Source organism: Caenorhabditis remanei, chromosome V (genome assembly GCF_010183535.1).
Source record: "Caenorhabditis remanei strain PX506 chromosome V, whole genome shotgun sequence".
Classification (NCBI taxonomy): Eukaryota; Metazoa; Nematoda; class Chromadorea; order Rhabditida; family Rhabditidae; genus Caenorhabditis; species Caenorhabditis remanei.
Window position 1 is genome coordinate 20,106,594 of NC_071332.1, and position 23,070 is coordinate 20,129,663.

Here is a 23,070-nt window from a genome sequence, read left to right on the forward strand (position 1 = left end):
TCTCGCCTATAACGGCCAAGTCCATTAATAATTATCTCTGAGCCTGCGAGAGCCAAGCCAAATTATGAAAAAAATTATTGGTTTTTTTTTAATAATAGAAATAAACTCACAATGTTTTCTTTTTATTTGCAATCCATTTCAGATGAAACAGACTCGTAATCTGATTCTGAAGACTCTTCTATTGAAGAATCGTCAGAAGATATGGGCGTCGTATCTGATTCATTTTTATATTCATCACGCTTGCTGTAAAACTAATTTATCTGAACTTCCCATGTTTGCTCTAACTTACAATTTCTTCACTTTTCCTGCGACCACTTCTCGATCACGTCCAGTTCTTTTAAAGTAATGATAGCAACTACTGAAACTTAATTGTCAGTAAAAGGCATCATACAGAACAAAAGTAGAGCTCAATTTTTGTAGTTGACCACTTTTTGTACCGACGCTTCTTAACAAGATACGCATAGACAAAGTAATTTCTCTCTTAAGTCGGCTTATAATTTTTGAGCTGTGTTCTCAAAATGACCATAACTTTCAAGGGAGTGTCCGTACTGAAAAAGTGTCAACTACAAAAATGGAGTTATATTTTTGATCTAAATGATTTATTAAAAATTTTCTCGGTGGGACAATCAGTCAGATTATGACACCCTCTCAAAGATAAACATTTTACCTAAAAGTTGTTTGAATTACGGTCATCACAGTATGTGCTGAATTTTGAGTCATGAGTAGAGAACAGAGAATTATAAAGATAACTCACCGACAAATTTTCTCTTTAGTGACAGGGTGAGATCCCCACTGCTGCGGTCGTAACTGTTGCTGGCAGGATGTGTTGGCACAACTGAGCAAAAAATTGGAAAAATAAAATGTCAAAAAACTCACTTTGTTTCGTGTTTTTCTCTTTTTTTATAAGTTCTAATCACTTCTCGGTCTCTTCCATTCCTTTTATAATAATCAAAGCAGGCACTAAAATTTAGATAATAATAAGGAAAAGGGAATATCCCCTAGCTCACCTGCAAATCTTCTCCTTTGTGATAGAATGATACCTTATGTTTCGCGGAACAAGTGCTTGCTTGCAGAATGTATTAGAACAACTAAACAACAAATGTATACGTTTTGTAGCAGTTTTTGAAAATCTTACTGTGTTTCAAGTTTTTCTCTTCTACAAGTTATGATCACTTCTCGGTCTCTTCCATTTCTTTTGTAGTAATTATAACATATTCTAAAGTTCAGATAACAGCAAGAAAAAAACAATATCCTCAAGCTTACTTGCAAATTTTCTCTTTAGTTACAGGATGAACATAAATTTTTTCCATAATTAGGGTTTGCTTACAGACGTTGTTAGCGCATCTGAAAAAAGTTGTTAATCTTCATCACATATACAAACTCATCTTACTTTTGACCTTCAAAAAACTTTTTTTTGCGTCCTCTTCTTTTCTTCGTTATGGTCACTTCCCGGTCATTTCCAAATCTTATGTAATAACTGTAGCATGTACTAAAATTAAGACGACAGTAAGGAAAAAAAATCTTCAAGCTAACGTGCAAATCTTCTCTTTAGTTACAGGATGAATATAATTTTCCCATAAGTAAAGTTTAACCTTGCAGGTTGTGATAGTGCATCTAAAAAAAAGTTGTTAAGCTTTATCACATATACAAACTCATCTTACTTTTCACCTTTCTGGATATTCTCCTTTTGTGGTTCTTGAGTTTCTGAGTTCCTAAAAATAATATTAATGAACATATCTACAGTACCGCTCAATAGAATATGAACTTTGGCTGTTTTCAGTTGAAATTGTCCAACTTTGAGAGTGTGTCATGGTAATTCTGATTTGTCATACCTAGTAGGTTTTTATTGGATCTAACAGAACAAGGGTAAAGCTTTTTTTTGTAGTTGGCAACTTTTTTGTACGAGCACTCCCTAGCAAGTTACATATCGACAAAGTAATTTCTCCCTCAAATCTTCCTATTTCAATGCAAAATCGAGTGATTTTTGAGCTGTCGTCTTAAAATGACCATAACTCTCTAAGGAGTGTCCGTACAAAAAAGTTGCCAACTACAAAAATGGTGCTCTACTTTTAATCTGCATGTTTCATTAAAAACCAACTAGATTTGACAATCAGAATCGCTATGACACACTCTCAAAGTTGGACAATTTCAACTGAAAACGGCCAAAGTTCATATCCTATTGAGCGGTACTGTAACTTTGTAGCTTACTTATCGCTCTGCGCTTCCTTTTGTTGTTCCCCTGCTGGGTGAGCGATACTCTCTTCTTGGCAATTTATACCAGGATTTTCTGTGATTGGTATTTCTAACGGACAAGTGCTGCTAGACGCTGACTCCAGTGTAGTATACGTGAGGATTTCTGCTGAATTTTCAGAAAAATCCACGTTGCTGCTGTTGAAGTTTATCTCCGACTGGTATGATGGAATTTGATAGACATCATTATTGCACAAAACGTTTGATTCTTGATATTGATATGGAGGAATTGAATCGTATTCTTCAGAACATTGCAATCTGGTATTTGACAGGTTTGGAATAGGACAAATCTGAGTCTCCGCAGTTGACATGCTCCACTGTTCCACAGGTGATTCAACTTCCATTGAATCTTCTTCTAAGTCGAATACTGCTGCTGAATTATTTCCCACAGAGCTCTTACAAGCTTCTGGCAACGGTAAACTACACTCCGATCTAAGAATTAGCTGAAATTCATAAGTTCGAACTAAACCAACTCACTTTTTATTCACTGCTCCTCTTTCTGCAGCAACCACTCTCTCGTACTCATTTTTCAAGTATAGCTTGTAGCAAACACTAAAAAAAACAAACTAATTTTAATGTAAATAGACTGACTTACCAGCACACCAACATTCCTGTAGAAGGCAAGTGAAATGCTGTCGAGTCGGGTGGAAGAAGAGAATGGCATGACGGGATTGAGCAGCTGAAACGATTGGTTGGAAGGACTGATGAGGGGTTTTAACTCACAAAGCCGGGGTTACTGTAGAATCAAGTTGCAGTGTACCTTCCATTCCAATGAAAACTGTAGTTATCTAACTACTGTAGTTTTTTAATCAAATGTAACAGGAAACTGTGATTGGCGTGACTAAGATTTTTGAAAAGAGACAAAAAGAACGATAGAACCGATACTATCTTCTTGTTGATGACCTTGCCTGCAATACGATTTTCTGTACTTTTTGGCAAAACGTTTTTCGACGGGTGGGCTTTTAAAAGATACAATGATAGGAAGGTGGGATGTGACCCCAAAAATAAGGATATGAACAGAAATAATTTAAGGCAAGAAGAAATGGTTTTATTTGAAAACAACTAGATAAGTCAAACATGTTATGCTGGTTTCTCTAGAGACTTGAACGTCCGAATGTTACTGAAGGGATTCACGATTTAGGTTAAAAAACGCGGTATCTGATAAAGTTAGTAATTTGTTGGATCCAGAACAAGAAAATGATCATGGTTGAATTTAGATATTCTACTCTTGAAGGCAGCTTTTGACGGTTTAACCGCAAGTACCCATTCGGACAACGAATTCCAACATCGGAGGCATTTATTAGACAGTATTTAGGAAGATAATTTTGTCGAACTCCTAGTTACCAATTTAAGATAGTATCAATGTAGTTTTGAACGATCCAATAGTTCAAAAATTTGGTTATCCATAATAATTTCTTGAGTAACCATCAGTGTTTATAGGCAAATGTCAAATCAGTACACAATCTTTGACAGAACATGTTGGCGCAACTGAACGGAAAAGAAATTGGAAAAAAGAAAATTTCAATAATCTTACTTTTTCCATCTTTTTCTCTTTCTCTTATTTTCAATGTTGTGAATCCTCGGTCTTTCCCATTTCTTTTATAATACATGCAACAAGTTCTGAAACTCAGTTTTTGTCAACGGTGAAAGGCTAACGCTTACTGGCAAATTCTTTCCTGTGTCACAGGATGTCGGGCGTTTCTTTTTGGCAGCAGTGGTTGTTTGCAATATACATTGGCGCAACTGAAAAAAACGACTATCAATTTTATGAGAATATTTTAAATTACTTTGTTTCGTGTTTTTCTCTTCTTCTCCTCATTATGGTCACGTCTCGGTCTCTTTCATTTCTTCTGTAGTAATCATAACATGTTCTAAAATTTATATAAAAGTAAGGATAATATCATATAGCTTACCTGCAAATTTTCACCTTTGTAACTGGATGAAAATAATTTTTTTTGGAAAATAGTGGTTGCTTGCAAAATGTGTTGGTGCATCTGAAAATGTGAATTCACTTTAAATTTCCTATACTCACCCTTACGCTTTTTCTTTGAACGATGTTCTTATGTTTTCCTCCTTATCAGGTGATTTGCGTCTGAAATTATCAGAAATTATATGTTAACTACAGAGCTTTGTTAACATACCTTTTACTGGACGGACTACTTTTTGCAGTGATTGGTTCTGGAGCTTGTTCCTCGCTCTCATTATATTCTGCGTCTTCATCAATTGCTGACATTATTTCTTTACCAATTGGGACCTCAGATTGCGGATCATAGCAGACTATCTTATATTCACTACAACTTGTTGGATTCTTTTAGAGATAAATATGTATAGACTTACTTTTCTTTCGGCGGTTCTTGTGTTGGATTTTCATGTGTGATCTGGGTATTGTTAGCAGGTTCTTTGAGTTCTAATTGCACTGGACTTTCAACTTTCATTGAATCTTCTGTAGTGTTCATTCTACAAACTGCATGAGTGATTTCACCTCGGAAACTTTCAGATTTGGAATCGGGAGTAAGTAGAGAGTGGAATGATGGAATGGGGGAGCTGAAACAAGGAATATTTGGAATAACTGGTTTGGACTCACAAAATGGGAGATGGAGCCCCATTATCCTGGGTTACTGTAGAACTATCTTCGAATGTACTTTCCATTGAATAATTCTCATCATCACTTTCATTATCAGCAGAGTCGTCTGAAGATTCTAAAGATTCTGAAGATGTAGAACTATATGATGATCTATCGCTGTCAGAGACATCATGGGCTGGGGTTACATAACCATCAGCATCCATAAAGGATTCCACAGCACGTTCCTCTTCAAATTCATCTAAACTAGGAGCCTTTTCAGATCCAGTGGCATTTTCAGCTTCTGGTAGCTCATTACGTTGCGAGTAGGCAAGATGGTCACTTGTTAAAATGTTCTTTCGGAGCTCATCAGACACAAGAACATCAGGTTTGTCTTCAATAGGAGAATCTAGTTGTTCTGGATTTACAAGTGCCACGTCTTCAAGGTCAGCGTTGAAATCGCTGGGCCGCTTTTCAAAATCCTCATCACTATCCAATTTCTGGTCAGACCCGCCTCCCATATGGTTAACTTTGATTACTTCTACAGTTGTTGGCATGTATTGTAACATTTTGAGAAAGTTGTCTTGCGATGGTTTTTCTTGTGTAAAAACTTGTGCCAACCTGAATTTTATTCTCCATTTTCTTTATTTTCTTATTTCTTAACTCACCTTTCCTTATAGTCACCTCTCACTCTAATCACTTCTCGATCTTTTCCTTTTCTTTTATAATAGCAATAACAGGACCTGAATCAAACAATTTTTTGTCAATCAAAGGTGGTTATGCTTACATGCAAATTTTCTCCTTAGTTATTGGGTGTGACGCGTATCTTTTCGTGTGTAGAAGCGGAAGTTGACAGAATTTGTTGGCGCACTTTTTGTTTTTGTATTCCCGCATTTTGTCTTTCAAAGTTTTTCGTTCTCGTTTAGTTTCTCGATCTTTTCCATTCATTATGACAAATGAATAGCATGAACTTAACATAAATCATTAGAATGTTTAACTTGATCTCTTAAAATAAAGCTTACAAGCATACTTCTTCCTTTGTTTTTGGGTGAAGCTTGGAACCATATTTTAGTCGTGTTCGGCATACTTTATTGGCGCATGTTGGTAGTTTCTTCTTGGTGGTTTTTGATCCCAATGATTTCGAGTGGCAGGCACTGAAAATCAGGATAAAAAAAAACTTAGGTTAGAATGCTCACCTACAGAATTTATTTTCCGACAACATCCAGAATTGATCTGTTATCTTTTCATTACAGCTGCTACATGGTACATAACCAAAAGAGGATTCAGTAGACATAACTGGAGCGTTAATATTGTTCACTGTTATATGAAACTGTAGTAGGCGTGCCTCAGATTAATGAAATGAAACGAAAAGAACTATAGAACTGCTATCATCTTTCTGATAAAATCCAATGAAATAAGACTTTCTGCAGTTTTTTATCTTGACTTTCTTTGACGGGAGGGCTTATAAAAAGGTAGATTGATTAGGAAGGAACCGGGAAAAAGAATTAGAACAATCTGTTAAGAAGTTTCATTCAATAGCACAAATAAAGGCCTACTTCTAGAAGGCTAAATGCTTCGAGGCAGAAGATTCTGAATTTTGCGATGCGTATTTGAAAAAATTGCTTTTTCAAGACAGACTCATAGTTTCTATACCTTACTTCTTTCTTTCCTTTATTATCCCTTTTTCTCGGTATTTTAACCTCTGATGACTTACTACGCCTTTTTCAACCCAGAAAAGCCCACTTTCCAGTTCTTTGCATAAGAAACATTGCCTGAAGCAGAACATTGTTGTTCCGGCAGATGAAATAGTGTTACTGTAGCTGAGATAAAAAATTTTGAATTACCTCTCGATAGTGGGAGCAGGTTCGATAGATCTTTCTGTTAACTTTCAGGACTACAAAAGGTAGATTGCAACCAGTGGGAAAAGCAAAACGAGGAATCTGCAAACATCAGTAAACTTTGCAATTCAAATAATATTTCTCACTTTTCCTTTTACTTTTATTTGGACAAAGCGTCAATTCGAGTGATATATCTAAAATTATTGAGTTGATTTTAGGGATTAACGGAGGAATAAAAGTATATTTCACTGTAGTTTAGATGATCAGGTTAAGATTACAGACAGACAGTGATTAATGTATCATCAGTTCATTAATTTACAGACGATTAAATGTTGCTTTATTAGACAGAGAAATGTTGAGAGTGTAGCATGTCGTTTCCTGGAAATCATAACTAGATAATTGTTCAATTTCTGCACATATCCGTTTTTTCTTAGTTGACGGTCCTTGCCACTCTCTGTAAACTGTCGTGATTATCCCCCCGTAAAAGTATCAATTTGCGCAAAAAAACTTCATAAATTGTAGACGACCCAGTTTATTGCAAAAAAGTGCGAGAGGCGTATAAATTTCACAAATGACCCTCGCTTCGTTATCAATCTTACGAATAGATATCGCAAATCGTTTTTTTGTTCGGGAAAAGAAAATCGTTCGGTTAGTCAGACATAACAATCTTTGATCATAATGTTCTGATATTTATAATTTGTGGAAGCAATCTTTATAACTTTACAGACAAAAAAGGAAGCATAAATTCTGAAATTAGTTATAGGTTAAAAATAATAATAGAAATTAACTTACAATACTTTCTTTCGAAATCCATTTCAGATAAATCAGACTCGCAATCTGATTCTGAAGACTCTTCTCTTGAATCATCGCCAGAAGATATGGACATCATATCTGATAAACTTCCATATCTATCACAGTCTCTGTAAAACCAGTTTTTCTAAATTTCCTACGTTCGCTCTAACTTACAACTCCTTCAGTTTTGTTCCTACCATTTTCTGATCGTCCACATCATGTTTTTCATTATTTTCAGATGAAAACATTCCCTCGGCCTGCCGTGAGTTGTTTCGCTTCTTCTCCTTCAACTTTATTACAGTAAACCCTTTTGTTTCATTCACACGCCTAGACGCAGTCCACACTTTTTCTCGGTCTTTTCCATTTTTTTTGTGGTAGGCATAGCATGCTCTGAAACTCAAACGACAGTGAAAAAATGCATTGTCTCAACCTCACCGGCGAATCTTCTCCTTTGTAACAGGACGAGGTCTTACAATTAAGTCTTTTGGATACAACAGTTTCTTGCAGAATGTGTTGGCACAACAAACTTGCGTGCCATGAAACTGTGATAGGCTTGGCTAAGATTTATGAAAAAAGGCAAAAAGAACGATTTGTTGCAATAGAACCGATACTATCTTCTTTTTGACGACTTTGTCTGCAACACAATTTTCTGCCCTTTTTATTCAAACGTTTTTCGACCGGTGGGCTTATAAAAGGTACATTGATAAGAAGGCGGGTTGTGACCAAAGATAAGGACATGAAGAAAAATAATTGAAGCTAAAAATAAATGCATTCATTTGGAAAAAACCAGATAAGTCAGCTTTAAGAACTCCTCAATGGAGAAGACAATAAAACAATATTTATTTATAGAGAAAACTCACTTTTCTCCTTTTGCACTCCATTTTCCACTGCCTACAAAGTAACGCCTCAAGCAGTTACTATATATCCATTTTCCAGTCTCCGGATGTCTCAGATTCCCACGCTGATAGACACATCTGTGAAGGTTTTTGATTCACATTCTTGACTGGAACTACCACAGGGAGTGTTTTGCTCCGTTTCTTGTTGACCATCCTCATTATTATCATCTTTCTTTTCTCTTCTTCTATGAGTTATGTTCACTGCTCGGTCTCTTCCATATTTTTTATAGTGATAATAGCAATTCCTGAAACTGAACTGTCACTAAACACCGCATACTTTCAAACTGACATGCAAAGCTTCTCTTTAGTAACAGGATGAGGTCTGAAGTGTTTCGGAAGTAGCAGCTGTTGACAGAGATTGTTAGCACAACTGAACGAAAATGAAATTGAAAAAAGAATGGGGTCAAGAACCTTACTTTGTTTCATGACTTTCTCTTTTTCTTATTTTTAATGTCATAAATCCTCGGTCTCTTCCATTTCTTTCATAATATATACAACAAGCTCTGAAACTCAGTTTTTGTCAACGATTGAAAGTTTACGCTTACGGGCAAACTCTTTTCTGTGTCACAGGATGTAGGGCGTTTCTTCTTGGGAGTAGTGGTTGTTTGCAATATGGATTGGCGCAACTGAAAATGAACATGTATCAGTTTTTTGAGAACATTCGAAATGAAATTACTGTGTTTCGTGTTCTTCTCTTTTTTTCCTCGTTACGATCACTTTTAGACGGTCTCTCCCTGTTTTTCTGTGGTAATCATAACATGGTCTAAAATATAGATCATAATAAGGAAAAAGGAATATCCTCTAGCTTACCTGCAAATCTTTTCTTTAGTTACAGGATGAACACTAATTTTTCCCAGAAGTAGAGTTTGCTTACAGATGTTGTTGGCGCATCTAAAAAATTCGTAACGCTTCATCACATTTACAAACTCATCTTACTTTTGACTTTCCTGGATAGTCTCACTTTGTGATTCTTGAGTTTCTGATAGTGAGTTCCTTAAAGTAAATATATGTATATATCGTGTTGTTGACAGAATGTGTTGAAAATATCAAGAAACTCACTTTGTTTCATCATTTTCTGTTTTTCTTGTTGTTGTAAGTTCTCGATCTTTCCCATTCCTTTTGTAATATGTTTGACAGGTTCTGAAATTCAGCTTTTGTCAACGGTTTATAGTTTACGCTTACTGGCAAACTCTTTTTTGTGTCACAGGATGTAGGGCGTTTCTTTTTGGGAGTAGTTTCTGTTTACAATATTCATTAGCGCAACTGAAAATGAACGTGTATCAAGTTTTTGGGAACACTCCAAATAAAATTACTTTGTTTCGTGCTTTTCTCTTTTTCTCCTCGTTACGATCACTTTTCGGTCTCTCCCTGTTTTTCTGTGGTAATCATAACATGTTCTAAAATTTACATTATAATAAGGATAAAGGAATATCCATTAGCTTACTGGCAAATCTTCTCCCTTGTAACAGGATGAGGCCTACTCTTTTGCAAAAAAAGCGCACTTTTGCAGACGTTGTTAGCGCATCTAAAGAAAATTGTTAAGCTTCATCACATATACAAACTCATCTTACTTTTGACCTTTCTGTATATTCTCACTTTGTGGTTCTTGAGTTTCTGAGTTCCTGAAAATAATATTAATGAACATATCTAACTGTGTAGCTTACTTATCGCTCTCAGTTTTTCTCTCTTGCATCTCTGGTGGGTAGGCAATGGTCTCTTCTTGACAACTAATGCCAGGATTATCTGTGATTGGTGTTTCTAACGGGCAAGTGCTGCTAGACGCTGGCTCCAGTGTAGTATACGTGAGGATTTTTGCTGAATTTTCAGAAAAGTTGATACCGCTGCTGTTGAAGTATATCTTCGGCTGATATGATGGATTTTGGTAAGCATCAATATTGCACAAAATGTTTGATTCTTGATATGAATATGGGAGAAGTAAACTTGGGTCCACGCCATAATTGTATTCTTCAGAATATTGAAATTCGGTATTTGACTGGTTTGCAATAGGATATATCTGGGTCTTAGCAGCTGGCATGTTCCACTCTTCCACAGGGGATTCAACTTCCATTGACTCTTCTTCCAAGTTGAATACTAAATTGTCTTCCACTGAGCTTTTACAAGCTTCAGGCAGAGGCGAATCACACTCCGATCTGAGATTTCGCTGAAATTTATAATTTCGAACTAAACCAACTCACTTTTCATTCACTGCTCCTCTTTCTGCCGCAATTACTTTCTCGTACTCACTTTTCAAGTATAACTTATAGCAGTCACTAAAAACTCAAACTCCAATAAATTTTGATATAAATAAACTCTCTTACCTGCACACCAACATTCCGGTAGAAGGCAAGTGAAATGCTGTCGAGTCGGATGTAAAAAGAGAATGGCATGACGGGATAGAGCAGCTGAAACGATTCGTTGGAAGGACTGATGAGGGGTTTTAACTCACAAAGTTTGGGGAGAAGCTTCATTTTCCTGGATTACTGTAGAATCAAGTTTGAGTACACTTTCCATTGAAAGATTTTTAATGTAAGCTGTGATAGACGCGCCTAAGACTTTTGAAAAGAGGCAAAAAGAACAATTTGTTACAATCCAACCGATGCTATCTTCTGTTGCTATTCGATGACCTTGCCTGCAATACGATTTTCTGCATTTTTTAGCCAATTTTTCAAACGTTTTTTGGCGGGTGGGCTTATAAAAGGTACACTGATAAGAAGATGGGCTGTGACCAAAGATATGGACATAAGATTACAGAGTGGTTAATGTATCAAGAGTTTATTCAGTTGCAGATAATTAAATAATCAAATGTTGGTGAGTTATATGACAGCAGAAATGTTGGAAGTGTATCATGTCGTCTTCGTGTTTCCTGAAAATCATAATTCACTTAATTATAGATGATACACTCACCTAGACAATATATCAAAAGAAAACCCAAACCTACCGGTCCCTGCCTGTCTCAAAAGACTAGTGGCGAACAGCCCGCCGTAAAAATATCAATTCGCAAAAATAAGTGTCATAAATTTTTGACAACCCAGTTTTTGCAAAGAAGTGCGAGATTTTCTCTCGTCTTCTCGCTTATGAAAGCCAAGTCCGATAAATTTCACCAAAAAAAAGACAAATTGCCCAGTGCTCTCGAAAAGATATTACGAAAAGTATTTTGTTCTCACGGAAAAATAAAATCGTTCGGTTAGTCTTACAGAAAATTCTTCGATCATGTTCGAACTTTTATTTTGTGGAAGCAATCTATTTAACTTTACACAAATAAATTATGATGCCAGGGAGTTATTTGTTTTTTTAAATAATAGAAATCAACTCACAATACTTTCTTCCTATTCTAATCCCATTTCAGATGAATCAGACTCGCAATCTGATTCTGAAGACTCTTCTATTGAAGAATCGTCAGAAGATATGGACATTGTATCTGATCCACTTTCAGTTCTATCACGGTCTCTGTAAAATCATTTCTTCTAAATTTCCTACGTTTGCTCTAACTTACAATTTCTTCAATTTTGCTGCTACCACTTCTCGATCACGTCCATGTCTTTTGAAGTAGTCATAACAAGGACTGAAACTTAATTGACAGTAAAAGACATTCTAACAACATTGCTCATTTTCAGTGGAAAAATGTCAAACTTTCCGCGTGTGTCATGGTATCACTGATTGTGTCAGAGCGCTGTCGTCTTAAAATGACCACAACCCTCTAGAAAGTGTCAGCACAAAAAAATTGTCAACTACCAAAATTGAGTTCTACTTTTGATTTGTGTAATTCATAGAAAATTCGCTCAGTGGTACCATTAGTAATACAGTTGGGCGTTTTCAACGGAAAGTTGTTAGAATTATGAACATTACTGTACGTGGTGAACTTTGAGTCATGAGTAGAGAGAAGAGAATTATAAAGATAACTCACCGACAAATTTTCTCTTTAGTGACAGGGTGAGATCCCCACTGCTGCGGACGCAACTGTTGCTGGCAGGATGTGTTGGCGCAACTGGACAAAAAATTGGAAAAAGAAAATGTCAAGAAACTCACTGTGTTTCGTGTTTTTCTCTTTTTTTATAAGTTCTGATCCCTTCTCGGTCTCTTCCTTCTCTTCTAAAATAACAATAGCAGGCACTGAAACTTATTTATCAACTACGAATGAGCTTTTGAGCTTACAGGCAAATCTTCTTTTTTGTCAGAGGATGGGAAACATTTTTATGAAGCAGTGGTTGCTTGCAGAATGTGTTGGCGCAACTGATCGTAAAGTAAATTGTAGAAATATAATGTCAAGAAACTCACTTTGTTTCGTGTTTTTCTCTTTTTTTATAAGTTCTAATCACTTCTCGGTCTCTTCCATTCCTTTTATAATAATCAAAGCAGGCACTAAAATTTAGATAATAATAAGGGAAAGGGAATATCCCTTACTAGTTAGCTAGTTAGTTCTAGTTAGTTAGCTTACCTGCAAATCTTCTCCTTTGTGATAGAATGTATCCTTGTGTTTTGCGGAATAAGTGCTTGCTTGCAGAATGTATTGGCACAACTAAACAACAAATATATAAGGTTTGTAGTAGTTTTTGAAAATCTTACTGTGTCTCATGTTTTTCTCTTCTTCCACAAGTTATGATCACTTCTCGGTCTCTTCCAGTTCTTTTGTAGTAGTTATAACATATTCTAAAGTTCAGATAACAGCAAGAAAAACAATATCCAAAAGCTTACTTGCAAATCTTCTCTTTAGTGACAGGATGAACATTAGTTTTTCCCAGAAGTAGAGTTCGCTTACATACGTTGTTGGCGCATCTAAAAAAGTTTTTAAGCCTCATCACAAATACAATTTCATCTTACTTTTGACCTTCAAGAAAATGTTTTTTGCGTCCTCTTATTTTCTTCGTTATGGTCTCTTCCCGGTCTTTTCCAAATCTTTTGTAATAACTGTAGCATGTACTGAAATAAGGATAACAGTAAGGAAAAAAATCTTTAAGCTTACGTGCAAATCTTCTCTTTAGTGACAGGATGAATATAATTTTCCCATAAGTAAAGTTTTACCTTGCAGGTTGTGACAGTGCATCTAAAAAAAGTTGTTAAGCTTTATCACATATACAAACTCATCTTACTTTTGACCTTCCTGGATATTCTCTTTTTGTGGTTCTTGAGTTTCTGAGTTCCTGAAAATAATATTAATGAACATATCTTACTTTGTAGCTTACTTGTCGCTTTCAGTTTCCTTCTGTTGCTTCTCTTGTGGGTAGGCAATACTCTCTTCTTGACAACTAATACTAGGATTATCTGTGATTGGTGCTTCTAAGGGACAACTGCCTCTAGACGCTGGCTCCAGTGTAGTATACGTAATGGTTTCTAGTGAATTTTCAGAAAAATCGATACCGCTGCTGTTGACGTATATCTCCGGTTGGTATGATGGAATTTGATAGGCATCATTATTGGACAAAACATTTGATTCTTGATATTGATATGGGGGAATTGAATTGTATTCTTCAGAACATTGCAATATGGTATTTGACTGGTTTGCATCAGATTCAATCAAGTTCAACTCAAATGTTGGAATAGGACAAATCTGAGTCTCCGTAGTTGACATGCTCCACTGTTCCACAGAGGATTCAATTTCAATTGAACCTTCTTTCAAGTCTGATACAGCTGCTGAATTGTTTTCCACTGATCTAAGAATTCGCTGAAATTTATAATTTCGAACAAAACCAACTCACTTTTCAGTTCCTCTTTCTGCCGCAATTACTTTCTCGTACTCACTTTTCAAGTATAACTTGTAGCAGTCACTAAAAAAACCAACTAATTTTGATATAAATAAACTTTCTTACCTGCACACCAACATTCCGGTAGAAGGCAAGTGAAATGCTGTCGAGTCGGGTGGAAGAAGAGAATGGCATGACGGGATTGAGCAGCTAAGACAAAGATGATTTGGAAGGACTGATGAGTGGTTTGGACTCACAAAGTTAGGGGCGTAGCTTCATTATCCTGGGTTACTGTAGAATCAACTACGAGTGTACTCTCCATTCCAATGGAAACTGTAGTTAGCTAACTACTGTAATTAAGTGTCAGATAAAACTGTAAAAGGCGTGCTTAAGACTTTTGAAAAGTGGCAAAAAGAACGATAGAACCGATACTATCTTCTTTTTGATGACCTTGCCTGCAATACGATTTTCTGCACTTTTTAGCCAGACAGGTAGGCTTATAAAAGGTACACTGATAAGAAGGTGGGCTGTAACCAAAGATAAGGACATGAACAGAAGTAATTGAAACTAAAAAGAAATGGATTCATTAGAAAATAACCACATATGTCAGACAAGTTAGGTTAGAAGGTTAGAAGGTTTCAAACTTCACACAACACAATCAAGTTCAAAAATACCGTACCCCTCTCAGCTACTCACTCGCAAACAAACTTCTTGGTATCACTCCGTTCCATAGCTCTCGTTGAGAATTTTTAGACACTCATCAGATACAAAGTTTGTTTTTTGGCTTCAAAAGCTGGTCAATGACAAAAGTAGATATTGGTTTCCGTTTCACGGCTGTCACGGTTTCAGGATTATCAAGTTTCGCATCAAAACCAGTACCCACATTGCTTATTTTGATAACTTCTACAGTCGTTGGCATTGGTAGTGTCAATAGTGGAAAGGTGTCATCAGAAGTGGTAGCAGCTTCAAAATCCGTCACACCATGAGATTTTGCTGCTTTCACGGATTGAAGCATTTTCCGAAGTTTCTTCTTCCGTGGTTCTTCTTGTGAAGACCTCTTCACTCCCCTTGGTTTGTTCCAAGCTCTTACTTTTTCTCGGTCTCTTCCATACCGATAGACGTATGAATAACAAAAACTCAAAAAAAACCATTAGAGTTTTAGCTTAATCTAAAAACTTACCAGCATATTTTTAGCTTTGTAACAGGATGCGTTCGGAGCTTAAAGCCCTGTCGTGGTAGTGCTTGGCAGACAATATTGGTGCATCTTGACTCTTCTTGGGATTTTAAAAATCTCGGGTAGCAGACACTGAAAATATGGATTATTTTTTGAATTTGTTAAAACGTTAACATAATAGCTCGCTCACCTGCAGAATAGATTTTCTGATAAAATCCGGAACAGATCTCTTTTCCGTTCATTACATCTGCTACACTGCTGATAACCGAAGGATGCTCCAGTTGGCATAACTGGAAAAGATATGGGTTACTGTAAATTACTGTTGAAAGGTTATCTAATACAGATTCTAGATGCGTAGGTGTGCCTAAAACTTTTTGAAAAGAAGCAAAAAGAACGATTTGTTACAATAGAACCGATGTTATCTTTTCTGCTACTTGATGACCTTGGCTGCAATACGATTTTCTGCACTTTTTAGCTAATTTTTTTTAAACGTTCTTCGACGGGTGGGCTTATGAAAAGTAAACTGATAAAAAGGTGGGATGTAACCAGAAAAAAGGTTCCAACAGATCCTGAGCACTTGTATCATCTGAAATAAGTACCGTAAAGATACAGTACCTCTATTTACAGTAACTCAGGAAGTATAGTAATCACTATTACAGGCAAACCAAAATCATCTACCTCAATACTATTTTATCCATTCCATCGCACACCACTCATAAATTGTCTTGCTAAATCTTACGATCTGAAAAAGAAATCTAGGAGAATAAAGTTTAATATAAATCTAAAAAGATCAGTGAGACACAAAATGCCCTTCACGCCTTTCCGTTATCTGTTCCGCCGATCAGCAAGTTTTCGATTTCTGGGAGGTGGAGACTTTTTTCTTATTCTCGATTTGAATTTCTATATTTTGTATTTTGAGACTCACAATCAGTGTCAGACACGGAATTCAATAATTACTACAGTAATCTTATATTGAACAGTTATAGAATTAGCGTGAATACCGTAACCTACACTAATCACTTTTATTTAAGGCGTGGTTGAGATACAGTACTCTAAAAAGTCAACAGACTTGTTTTGATACAGTAACCTATCAATGGTAAATAAATAAAAGTGTTTAGGAAAAAAATAGAAAAGGCGAACAGTTTAAAGCCACCGTCACCCAAAATGAAACGTTTTCTGCAGGGAGAGAAAGACACCCTAACGAAACCCTGTCACTCATCAATCACGTCTTCTCCCGTTTTGGCTTGTCTCCTCGGTTCTCATTCAAATCACCACTTGGTGTACTTAATCTGAAAATGGTCATTACAAATCATCGTCCAGAATAAAACCTAACAAGAATAAGTATTTCATTAAGTATTTTGAACAATTGAATAGTTTAGCAGAACTCCTCCTGTAGTGAAAGTCAGACGGCTAGTTTTATGATTATTGAATATCAATCACTATCTGAAACATCGTATATTGGAATATTCGCAGATGTTACTGTGTTTGCATTGGTTCGATTTTGATTCTTTTCTTCCGACAAAGTATTTGATGTGACAAAAAATTCCGATCGACGAGCTTTGCTGTAAAACCCATTCCTCTGAATCTACTACTTTCCCTACTAACTTACATTTTTGCTCCTACAGTATCTCCAGCCCCTCCAGTTATTTTATAATAGGCATCGCAAGCACTGAAACTTAAATATTGGGTAATAATGGGACTTCAAGTTTTCATTCAAACTTACACACAAATTTTCTTCTTAGTGACAGGATGAGTGGCGTGTTTTCCCGGAGGTAGTGGTAGGTTGCAGAATGTATTTGAGCAACTGAACAAAAAATAAGATTGAGTTTATAGAACCGTTTTAAGAATCTTACTTTGTCTCTTGTTTTTCGGCCCATCTCTTTAAATTTATTTTTCTCCTCATTGAAATCACTTCTCGGCATTTGTTTGCAGTCTTTTGTGAGGAATTTTGGACGCTCTTGTTTTGTGATTCCTGTCTTCTTGTGAGGAATGAGCTAAACAAATTTTAGGTTACTAGAACGAATTTAATTAGCCCCTCAGCCTACCTTTTTGGTGTCTTTTGAGGGGAGCTCGGATTATAACAATGGATGTCTGAAAAACTTAATGTAAGTTGAGCACTTAACACAAAATAAAGTTACTTTCATAAACTACTTCAATATCGGGATCCTCTTTTTCCGGGAACGGTATCTGAGATGGCGGGCAGTAGAAAACTTGCTGTGAATTCGTCTCAGGACTATACCCAAACAAGGGGTGCTTCATTATTGGAGACATAGGTCTCAAGAAGGAAGGTGGGTACGCCGGGTACCCAGGTATCAAAGGGTACGGTAGCTGCTGTGGGACTGCTTCCACACTTTCCCTGTGAAGGTTACGATAACAAACGCTGCAAAAAGAAGTTCTTTAAAATCAAAATGAAAAATCTCGATTTTTGTAAAACACTCACACGGGAGGTACCGGGGGATCTATCCATGGAACCAAAAGTGAGGAGTCTACGCTTGGGTTCAGAGCCGCAGGGCTGCCTATGAGCTCAGTGGGTGATTCCAGTAGTGAAAATGGCACTGGACTGTCGACACATGGATTAGGAGGAGCTGTAGGCGTCTCGACCAGTCTCGGTGTACTCAAACCTCTTGTGTCATACAGAGAGGTATAGAAACTTGAGAATCCGGAATGGGAATCTTGAGTTAGGTCAGAGAACGCGGTATCTGATCGAGCAGAAAAGCTGAAAAAGTCTTCAGAAGGTTCAGGTATCCGGATTATCGGGACTCGCATTGGGATCGGATTACTACTTCTGAAAATTTGGTTGAAATTGCAATTATATTACAGGACTCCGCTTTTCTGACCCGACTGTCTCCATGTTGGGTTTCGATATCAAGACCGTCTCGGATATAACAACTCTGGGGACTGCTTCCAGTATAATAGTGGACAGAGATACGGTTGTGACTGGTTGAGCGGAAGCTACAGTTGGTGGATTTGAATCATCTGAAACAAAAACAGAAAGATACAGTACATCCATTCTAATTCTATTTACAGTACCTCAGCAAGTATGGTAATCACAGAGAAAATAAATAGGTTCAATAAAAAATTTAAAAGATCAGCGAGATACGAAATTTCATTCACACTTTTCCATTATCTGTTAAGCAGATCAGCTAGTTTCGTGTACGGAGGGAGGTGGAGACTTTTCTTTTCTTCTCGGTTTGAATTTATGATATTTTGAGACTCAGTACTACAGTAATCTTAAAGTAACTGAAGGTATGTTTGATACAGCAGAGTTATTTTGATACAGTAACCAATTGTAATTAAATTAGGGAAGAACAAGCGAACAGTTAAAAAGTCACCATCACCCAAAATGAAACGTTTTCTGCGGAGAGAGAGACCTCTAACGGAAACTTGTCACTCATCAATCACGTCTTTTCCCGTCTTGCTTCCTCGGTTCTCAGTCGAATCACCTTGTACTTTTTATAAAAGATAAGAAACAGTAAATCACCTACAAAAAAGATCATGACAAATCATTGTCTATAAATCACACGGGGGTGGCGATTTGACTGAGAAGAAGCGAGATGAATTGATGAAAGATAGAATTCCGATAGATAGTTTTGACAAGGGGGGTCTCTGTCCCTGCAGAAAACGTTTCTTTTGGACTAGTGAATTTTTAATTGTAACTGTTCCGATTTTTCTTAATTAGTGGTCGTAGTATTTTCATTAACTACATGATTACAGTTTTAAGAACGCTCTTCTTATACGCTTATATTCAGGATTACTGTACCTATGTCTGATTCACAGCGTCTCTAAAAGATATCATAAATTTCTAAAATTCTCGATCTCTAATAAATCGGGGTCGGAAAAAAATGTTGCTGATGGGCGGAAGAGATAACAGGAAAATGTAAAATATATTTGTTGTGTTACTGGGATGTTTAGATTTATTTTACACTTTTTAGAATTCAAATATAGTTTGCAGATAGGGTTTCAATGGATGAAGTTGTGTTAAGGTACTGTACCTTTACCAGGTTACTGTATTTTATGCTAATTTCCGATGCTGCTGACCTGTTCTTTCATATCCACTGGTGTCATGACTTGGCAGAAAACTTGGTGGCAGGATCTGAAAGCTACCGTAAGCCACCGTAAGAATCTTAAATTACTCACCGAAAAATCTCCTTATCCAGCTCCGCCCACTTACAGTACCGCTCAAAAGTATATTAAGTTTTGCCTTTTTCAGTTGAAAACGCCAAACTTTAAGACTGTGTCATGGCAATACCTATTGTTTCATCAAGTAGATTTTTGATGGATCATACAAATTAAAGGTAGAGATTCATTTTTGTAGTTGACAATTTTTTTGTGCAAACACTCCCCAGAGTATCATCAAAGTAATTTCTCCCTCAAATCGACACTTTTCAGTGCAAAATAGTGCGATTTTTGAGCTGTCGTCCTTAAATGACCATAACTCTCTAGGGAGTGTCCGTACAAAAAAGATGTCAACTACAAAAATGGAGCTATACCTTTGATTTGTATGACCCATTAACAGTCTACTTGATGGGACAATAAGTATTAACATGACACAATCTCAAAGTCGGACCTTTTCAACTGAAAAAACCAAAACTTAATATACTTTTGAGCGGTACTGTATAAGCCGTTTCTGTTTTGTTAGACTGCTGACAGGAAGGGACTCCGCATTTTGTTGCACCTATGATTTAAAAAAAAACGACAGCAAAACAAATAAAAAAATGTTGTGAAAAATAATCGAAACCTTGTTCTCTTCCCTGCCATCAATTTTTTTGAGACGCAACTTTTTCGTTGATAAGGAAATGAAATAATATCTTTTTGGTATAAGAGAAAAAAGTCGTCAAAAAAGTTCTTAATTAATTACCAAACATACAATTTTAAAAAAATCAGAGTTTTCACAAGTTGTTAAAAATTGAAAAAAGGATACTGTATTGGAAACACTAAATTCTGGAAAAATGGAAAAGTCGGTAGTAGGCGTGGCATCGGAATAGCTCGAAATAAAAACGATTGGTGTCTTGGAACCACTCGAGCTTCTGGAATCCCGTTTTGCAATTTGTAAGCCCTCCATATCCCATAACTGAAAACGTTTTGGATAGTTTTTGGAATCTGGAGTCCGTAGACTTACTATTGCTCCTGGAGCCGTCGATCGGTAGTGGTTGACATCAGCATCCCGACATAGTTCAGGACTTCTCGTTGTTCTTGCAATTGGAGAAATGTTTTGTGGCATTTTCTGAAATTTCAGTGAAATTCTTAGCTGGCTAGTAGCATATCTACTCACATGCAAATTTTCTTGTCCATAGTTCCTGGTCTTGTATAGACCCGTCCTTTTTTAAGAGACTTCTTGCATCCACTAACCGAACATTGCACCAGGGGGATACTTAATTACTTAATTACCAAGGTAATTAAATTTGACGCCTACCTATCCAACAACTGTCTCCATTCTTTCTTCGTATAGAACTTATTATAACAAACCCTTTAAAAAAAGTGTATTCCAGCTAAATTAATTTTTCAACTCACCTGCACAGCTTTTTCCCATTTTCCGTGTCTCTACAGTAGTTGAATCGTGGTAAGAGCTTGGAGCAGGAATCCGTGGAGCAGTAGGAAGGGATCAGGTGGCTCATTATAATAATTTTTTTAATAGAAATTTTTTCTAATGAAAATTGATTGATCGAATGTGAAAACCAGAATGTGATAGGTATACCTTATCAGTCTCCTCTAGGAAAAAAAGGAAACTGTCTTTTCACTTTCTCTCACTGCCTGGTTACCAAAAAATTTCTCCTTTTTTTTTTTGTGGCCGTCGGTATTCTCGCCCACTCAATATGATGACAAGGAATGATGATTTGGAATTTTTCGAGATCAAAGGTAGAGGAGATGAGATTTATTGATTAAGAAGAGAGAAATGAGGTATGAGAAATGGAATTTGGAATTCAGGATTCAAGATTTAGAATCCGGGATTCAGGATTCAGGATTCCGAATTCTGGGTTCAGAATTCAAAATCCTGACTCTAGAATCCGGATTCCAACAGAATACAAACATGAAATAAAGGGAAACGTAAAAATTCAAAAAAAAGTTTTCTACAGTTTTCCAACATACTGTATTACGGATTCTCGATTTTCTTTTTTTGAAGAAATTTCAGAAGTGGGCGGAGTTAGATTTTGGGATTCAATGAATTTCTGAATAATTGAACCGCTCAGATCCTGGGATTCCATAAATTGTTTGAAGAATGAATGGGGTGTCTCTGTTGGAGTTTCCTTCTTTTCAGTCAGTTTCAATTTTTCCATCGCATCGTGATATCCGCAGGACTGACATATATCATCTGGAAGCTCCACACATACCAAGATCTTCCTTTTTCCTCCGATTCGGTTCTCACAAGATGGATTGCAACAGCTTGGGCCATACGGTAGTTTATGCTTCTTGTAGCATCCCCTGAAATCTCAATGGTCATTTTTTAAACAAAGAAATTCTAAAAATCCTTTTACCTGCATAATTTCTCTCGAGTAATTTTATGAAGTGAAGTTTGATTCCGTCTTAGCTGTTTTTTGCAAATTTCACAGTACTCATTAATGAATTCATAAGTTTTTTTGGGTGCCATTTGTGGAAAGGCGAAAAGGGAGAAAACTGGTTTATTATAAAATTTCTGACCCCACAACCCAGACTTATCATCTTCCCTGTTTCATAAGTGTTTTATCCATACTTGTCAAAAATCGGGCCGGCCCGGCTCGGCCCGTCGGCCCGGCCCGGCCCGGCCCGGGCCGCCACGGGCCGGGCCGGGCCGGGCCGAAATTTCTCTTGGCCCGGCCCGGCCCGGCGGCCCGGATTCAAAAATGGGTACACATTTTTACCAATTTTTTTTTTGAAATTTTTCGAAAAAAAACAGTAAAAATGCTTAAATTATCATTACATATTCACATTTTGATTCAATTTTAAATGTTCATTCGAAAACTATACTTTTTTCAAAAAATTTCAAAAAATTTCCAAAAAAAGTTCAAAAACTCAAAATGTTTTGAAAAAATGTTTCAAAACGGGCCGAGCGGGCCGGGCCGGGCCACGGGCCGGGCCGGGCCGGGCCGGGCCGAGATTTTTCCTGATTTCGGCCCGGCCCGTGACAAGTATGGTTTTATCTTTTTCTGTGAAAAAAAAATGAAAGTGACCTTCTTATCACTTTCTACGGCGGTTGTCTGTTCTAGGGTTGTTATGTCATTAGGTCAAAAGAACATGATGTAAATTTATAGACAGTAGGACAGAGCATACAGTATGTACAGTAAGACACGCCAATCCGAGAGTACTGTCAAAATCTTATTTTTTAAATTACATTCACCAAACACATAGCTAATATGTTGTAAGGAGCAAAATGAATAGCTGGAAAGTCAGCTGACGGATTTTCAGTTTGTGTCCCCCTGCTTTCGAATGTTGTCAATTTTTTTTTGAGTTTATGAAGAAGTTTCAGTCTTAACTTACTGTATCCCTGAATTCTTTTTGTACGTCGTTATCGCTTCCATCTCTAGTTGCTGCTGACAGTAGCTAAAGTGACATTCATTGAAATTATTTACTTTTTTTCAATTTTCAAAGATTTTTGATTTTTTTGTTACCTGCAAATCCTCCCAACATAAAGCGTATTGCGGGTACTATCCCCTACCAGCAAGGCCCTGCAGGTCGGCATGCCGCAAATTTTTGCAGAATCCTTTAAACCACGACTTCTCAACTTTTTTTCCCATCGAATCGATAGTAGCAGGATCTAAGAAGTTAATTTTAAAAATATTTCTGATCTATGCACCTACCGACATATCGTCTCCGGAGTCTCCCTATGATATAACACCCCTGTTCTTCCGAAGTTGTTTCTTATAATACGTGATAGAGCAATAATCATCGATAGGCTCGTATACCCAGG

The 23,070-nt window shown here is 36.7% G+C and overlaps 6 protein-coding genes across 6 annotated transcripts; all 6 read right to left on the reverse strand.

Annotated features, from left to right (window-relative positions):
* Window positions 1-122: 122 nt before the first annotated feature.
* GCK72_021523 (uncharacterized protein) lies at window positions 123-3,017 on the reverse strand (the record flags this gene model as incomplete). The annotated part of the gene is made up of 11 exons (XM_053734325.1): window positions 123-243; window positions 290-358; window positions 877-960; window positions 1,008-1,088; window positions 1,136-1,216; window positions 1,264-1,344; window positions 1,662-1,712; window positions 2,209-2,682; window positions 2,728-2,802; window positions 2,846-2,929; window positions 2,974-3,017. 11 exons carry the CDS (start codon window positions 3,015-3,017, stop codon window positions 123-125), a joined length of 1,245 nt encoding a protein of 414 aa, XP_053583238.1.
* Window positions 3,018-4,284: 1,267 nt separating this feature from the next.
* Window positions 4,285-6,104, reverse strand: GCK72_021524 (uncharacterized protein; the record flags this gene model as incomplete). The annotated part of the gene is made up of 8 exons (XM_053734326.1): window positions 4,285-4,342; window positions 4,392-4,541; window positions 4,588-4,707; window positions 4,835-5,431; window positions 5,479-5,553; window positions 5,598-5,780; window positions 5,833-5,964; window positions 6,007-6,104. The coding sequence occupies 8 exons, from the start codon at window positions 6,102-6,104 to the stop codon at window positions 4,285-4,287; spliced, it is 1,413 nt and encodes a 470-aa protein (XP_053583239.1).
* A 1,197-nt stretch (window positions 6,105-7,301) lies between these two features.
* Window positions 7,302-10,847, reverse strand: GCK72_021525 (uncharacterized protein; the record flags this gene model as incomplete). Its single annotated transcript, XM_053734327.1, has 17 exons — window positions 7,302-7,395; window positions 7,446-7,568; window positions 7,615-7,830; window positions 8,301-8,414; window positions 8,626-8,706; window positions 8,753-8,839; window positions 8,882-8,962; window positions 9,013-9,099; window positions 9,147-9,227; window positions 9,273-9,329; window positions 9,396-9,476; window positions 9,519-9,599; window positions 9,908-9,958; window positions 10,001-10,486; window positions 10,532-10,606; window positions 10,655-10,738; window positions 10,783-10,847. 17 exons carry the CDS (start codon window positions 10,845-10,847, stop codon window positions 7,302-7,304), a joined length of 1,944 nt encoding a protein of 647 aa, XP_053583240.1.
* An 815-nt stretch (window positions 10,848-11,662) lies between these two features.
* On the reverse strand, window positions 11,663-14,336 carry GCK72_021526 (uncharacterized protein; the record flags this gene model as incomplete). Its single annotated transcript, XM_053734328.1, has 14 exons — window positions 11,663-11,783; window positions 11,830-11,898; window positions 12,241-12,321; window positions 12,612-12,695; window positions 12,772-12,852; window positions 12,900-12,983; window positions 13,029-13,109; window positions 13,155-13,253; window positions 13,297-13,377; window positions 13,424-13,474; window positions 13,517-13,984; window positions 14,030-14,098; window positions 14,141-14,224; window positions 14,272-14,336. 14 exons carry the CDS (start codon window positions 14,334-14,336, stop codon window positions 11,663-11,665), a joined length of 1,518 nt encoding a protein of 505 aa, XP_053583241.1.
* Window positions 14,337-14,774: 438 nt separating this feature from the next.
* GCK72_021527 (uncharacterized protein) lies at window positions 14,775-15,476 on the reverse strand (the record flags this gene model as incomplete). Its single annotated transcript, XM_003104599.2, has 3 exons — window positions 14,775-15,150; window positions 15,195-15,320; window positions 15,379-15,476. The coding sequence occupies 3 exons, from the start codon at window positions 15,474-15,476 to the stop codon at window positions 14,775-14,777; spliced, it is 600 nt and encodes a 199-aa protein (XP_003104647.2).
* Window positions 15,477-16,620: 1,144 nt separating this feature from the next.
* GCK72_021528 (uncharacterized protein) lies at window positions 16,621-21,774 on the reverse strand (the record flags this gene model as incomplete). The annotated part of the gene is made up of 12 exons (XM_053734329.1): window positions 16,621-16,750; window positions 16,798-16,857; window positions 16,912-16,992; window positions 17,042-17,182; window positions 17,234-17,279; window positions 17,327-17,568; window positions 17,629-17,973; window positions 18,026-18,164; window positions 19,227-19,281; window positions 20,308-20,412; window positions 21,284-21,608; window positions 21,662-21,774. The coding sequence occupies 12 exons, from the start codon at window positions 21,772-21,774 to the stop codon at window positions 16,621-16,623; spliced, it is 1,782 nt and encodes a 593-aa protein (XP_053583242.1).
* Between the last annotated feature and the right edge of the window lie 1,296 nt (window positions 21,775-23,070).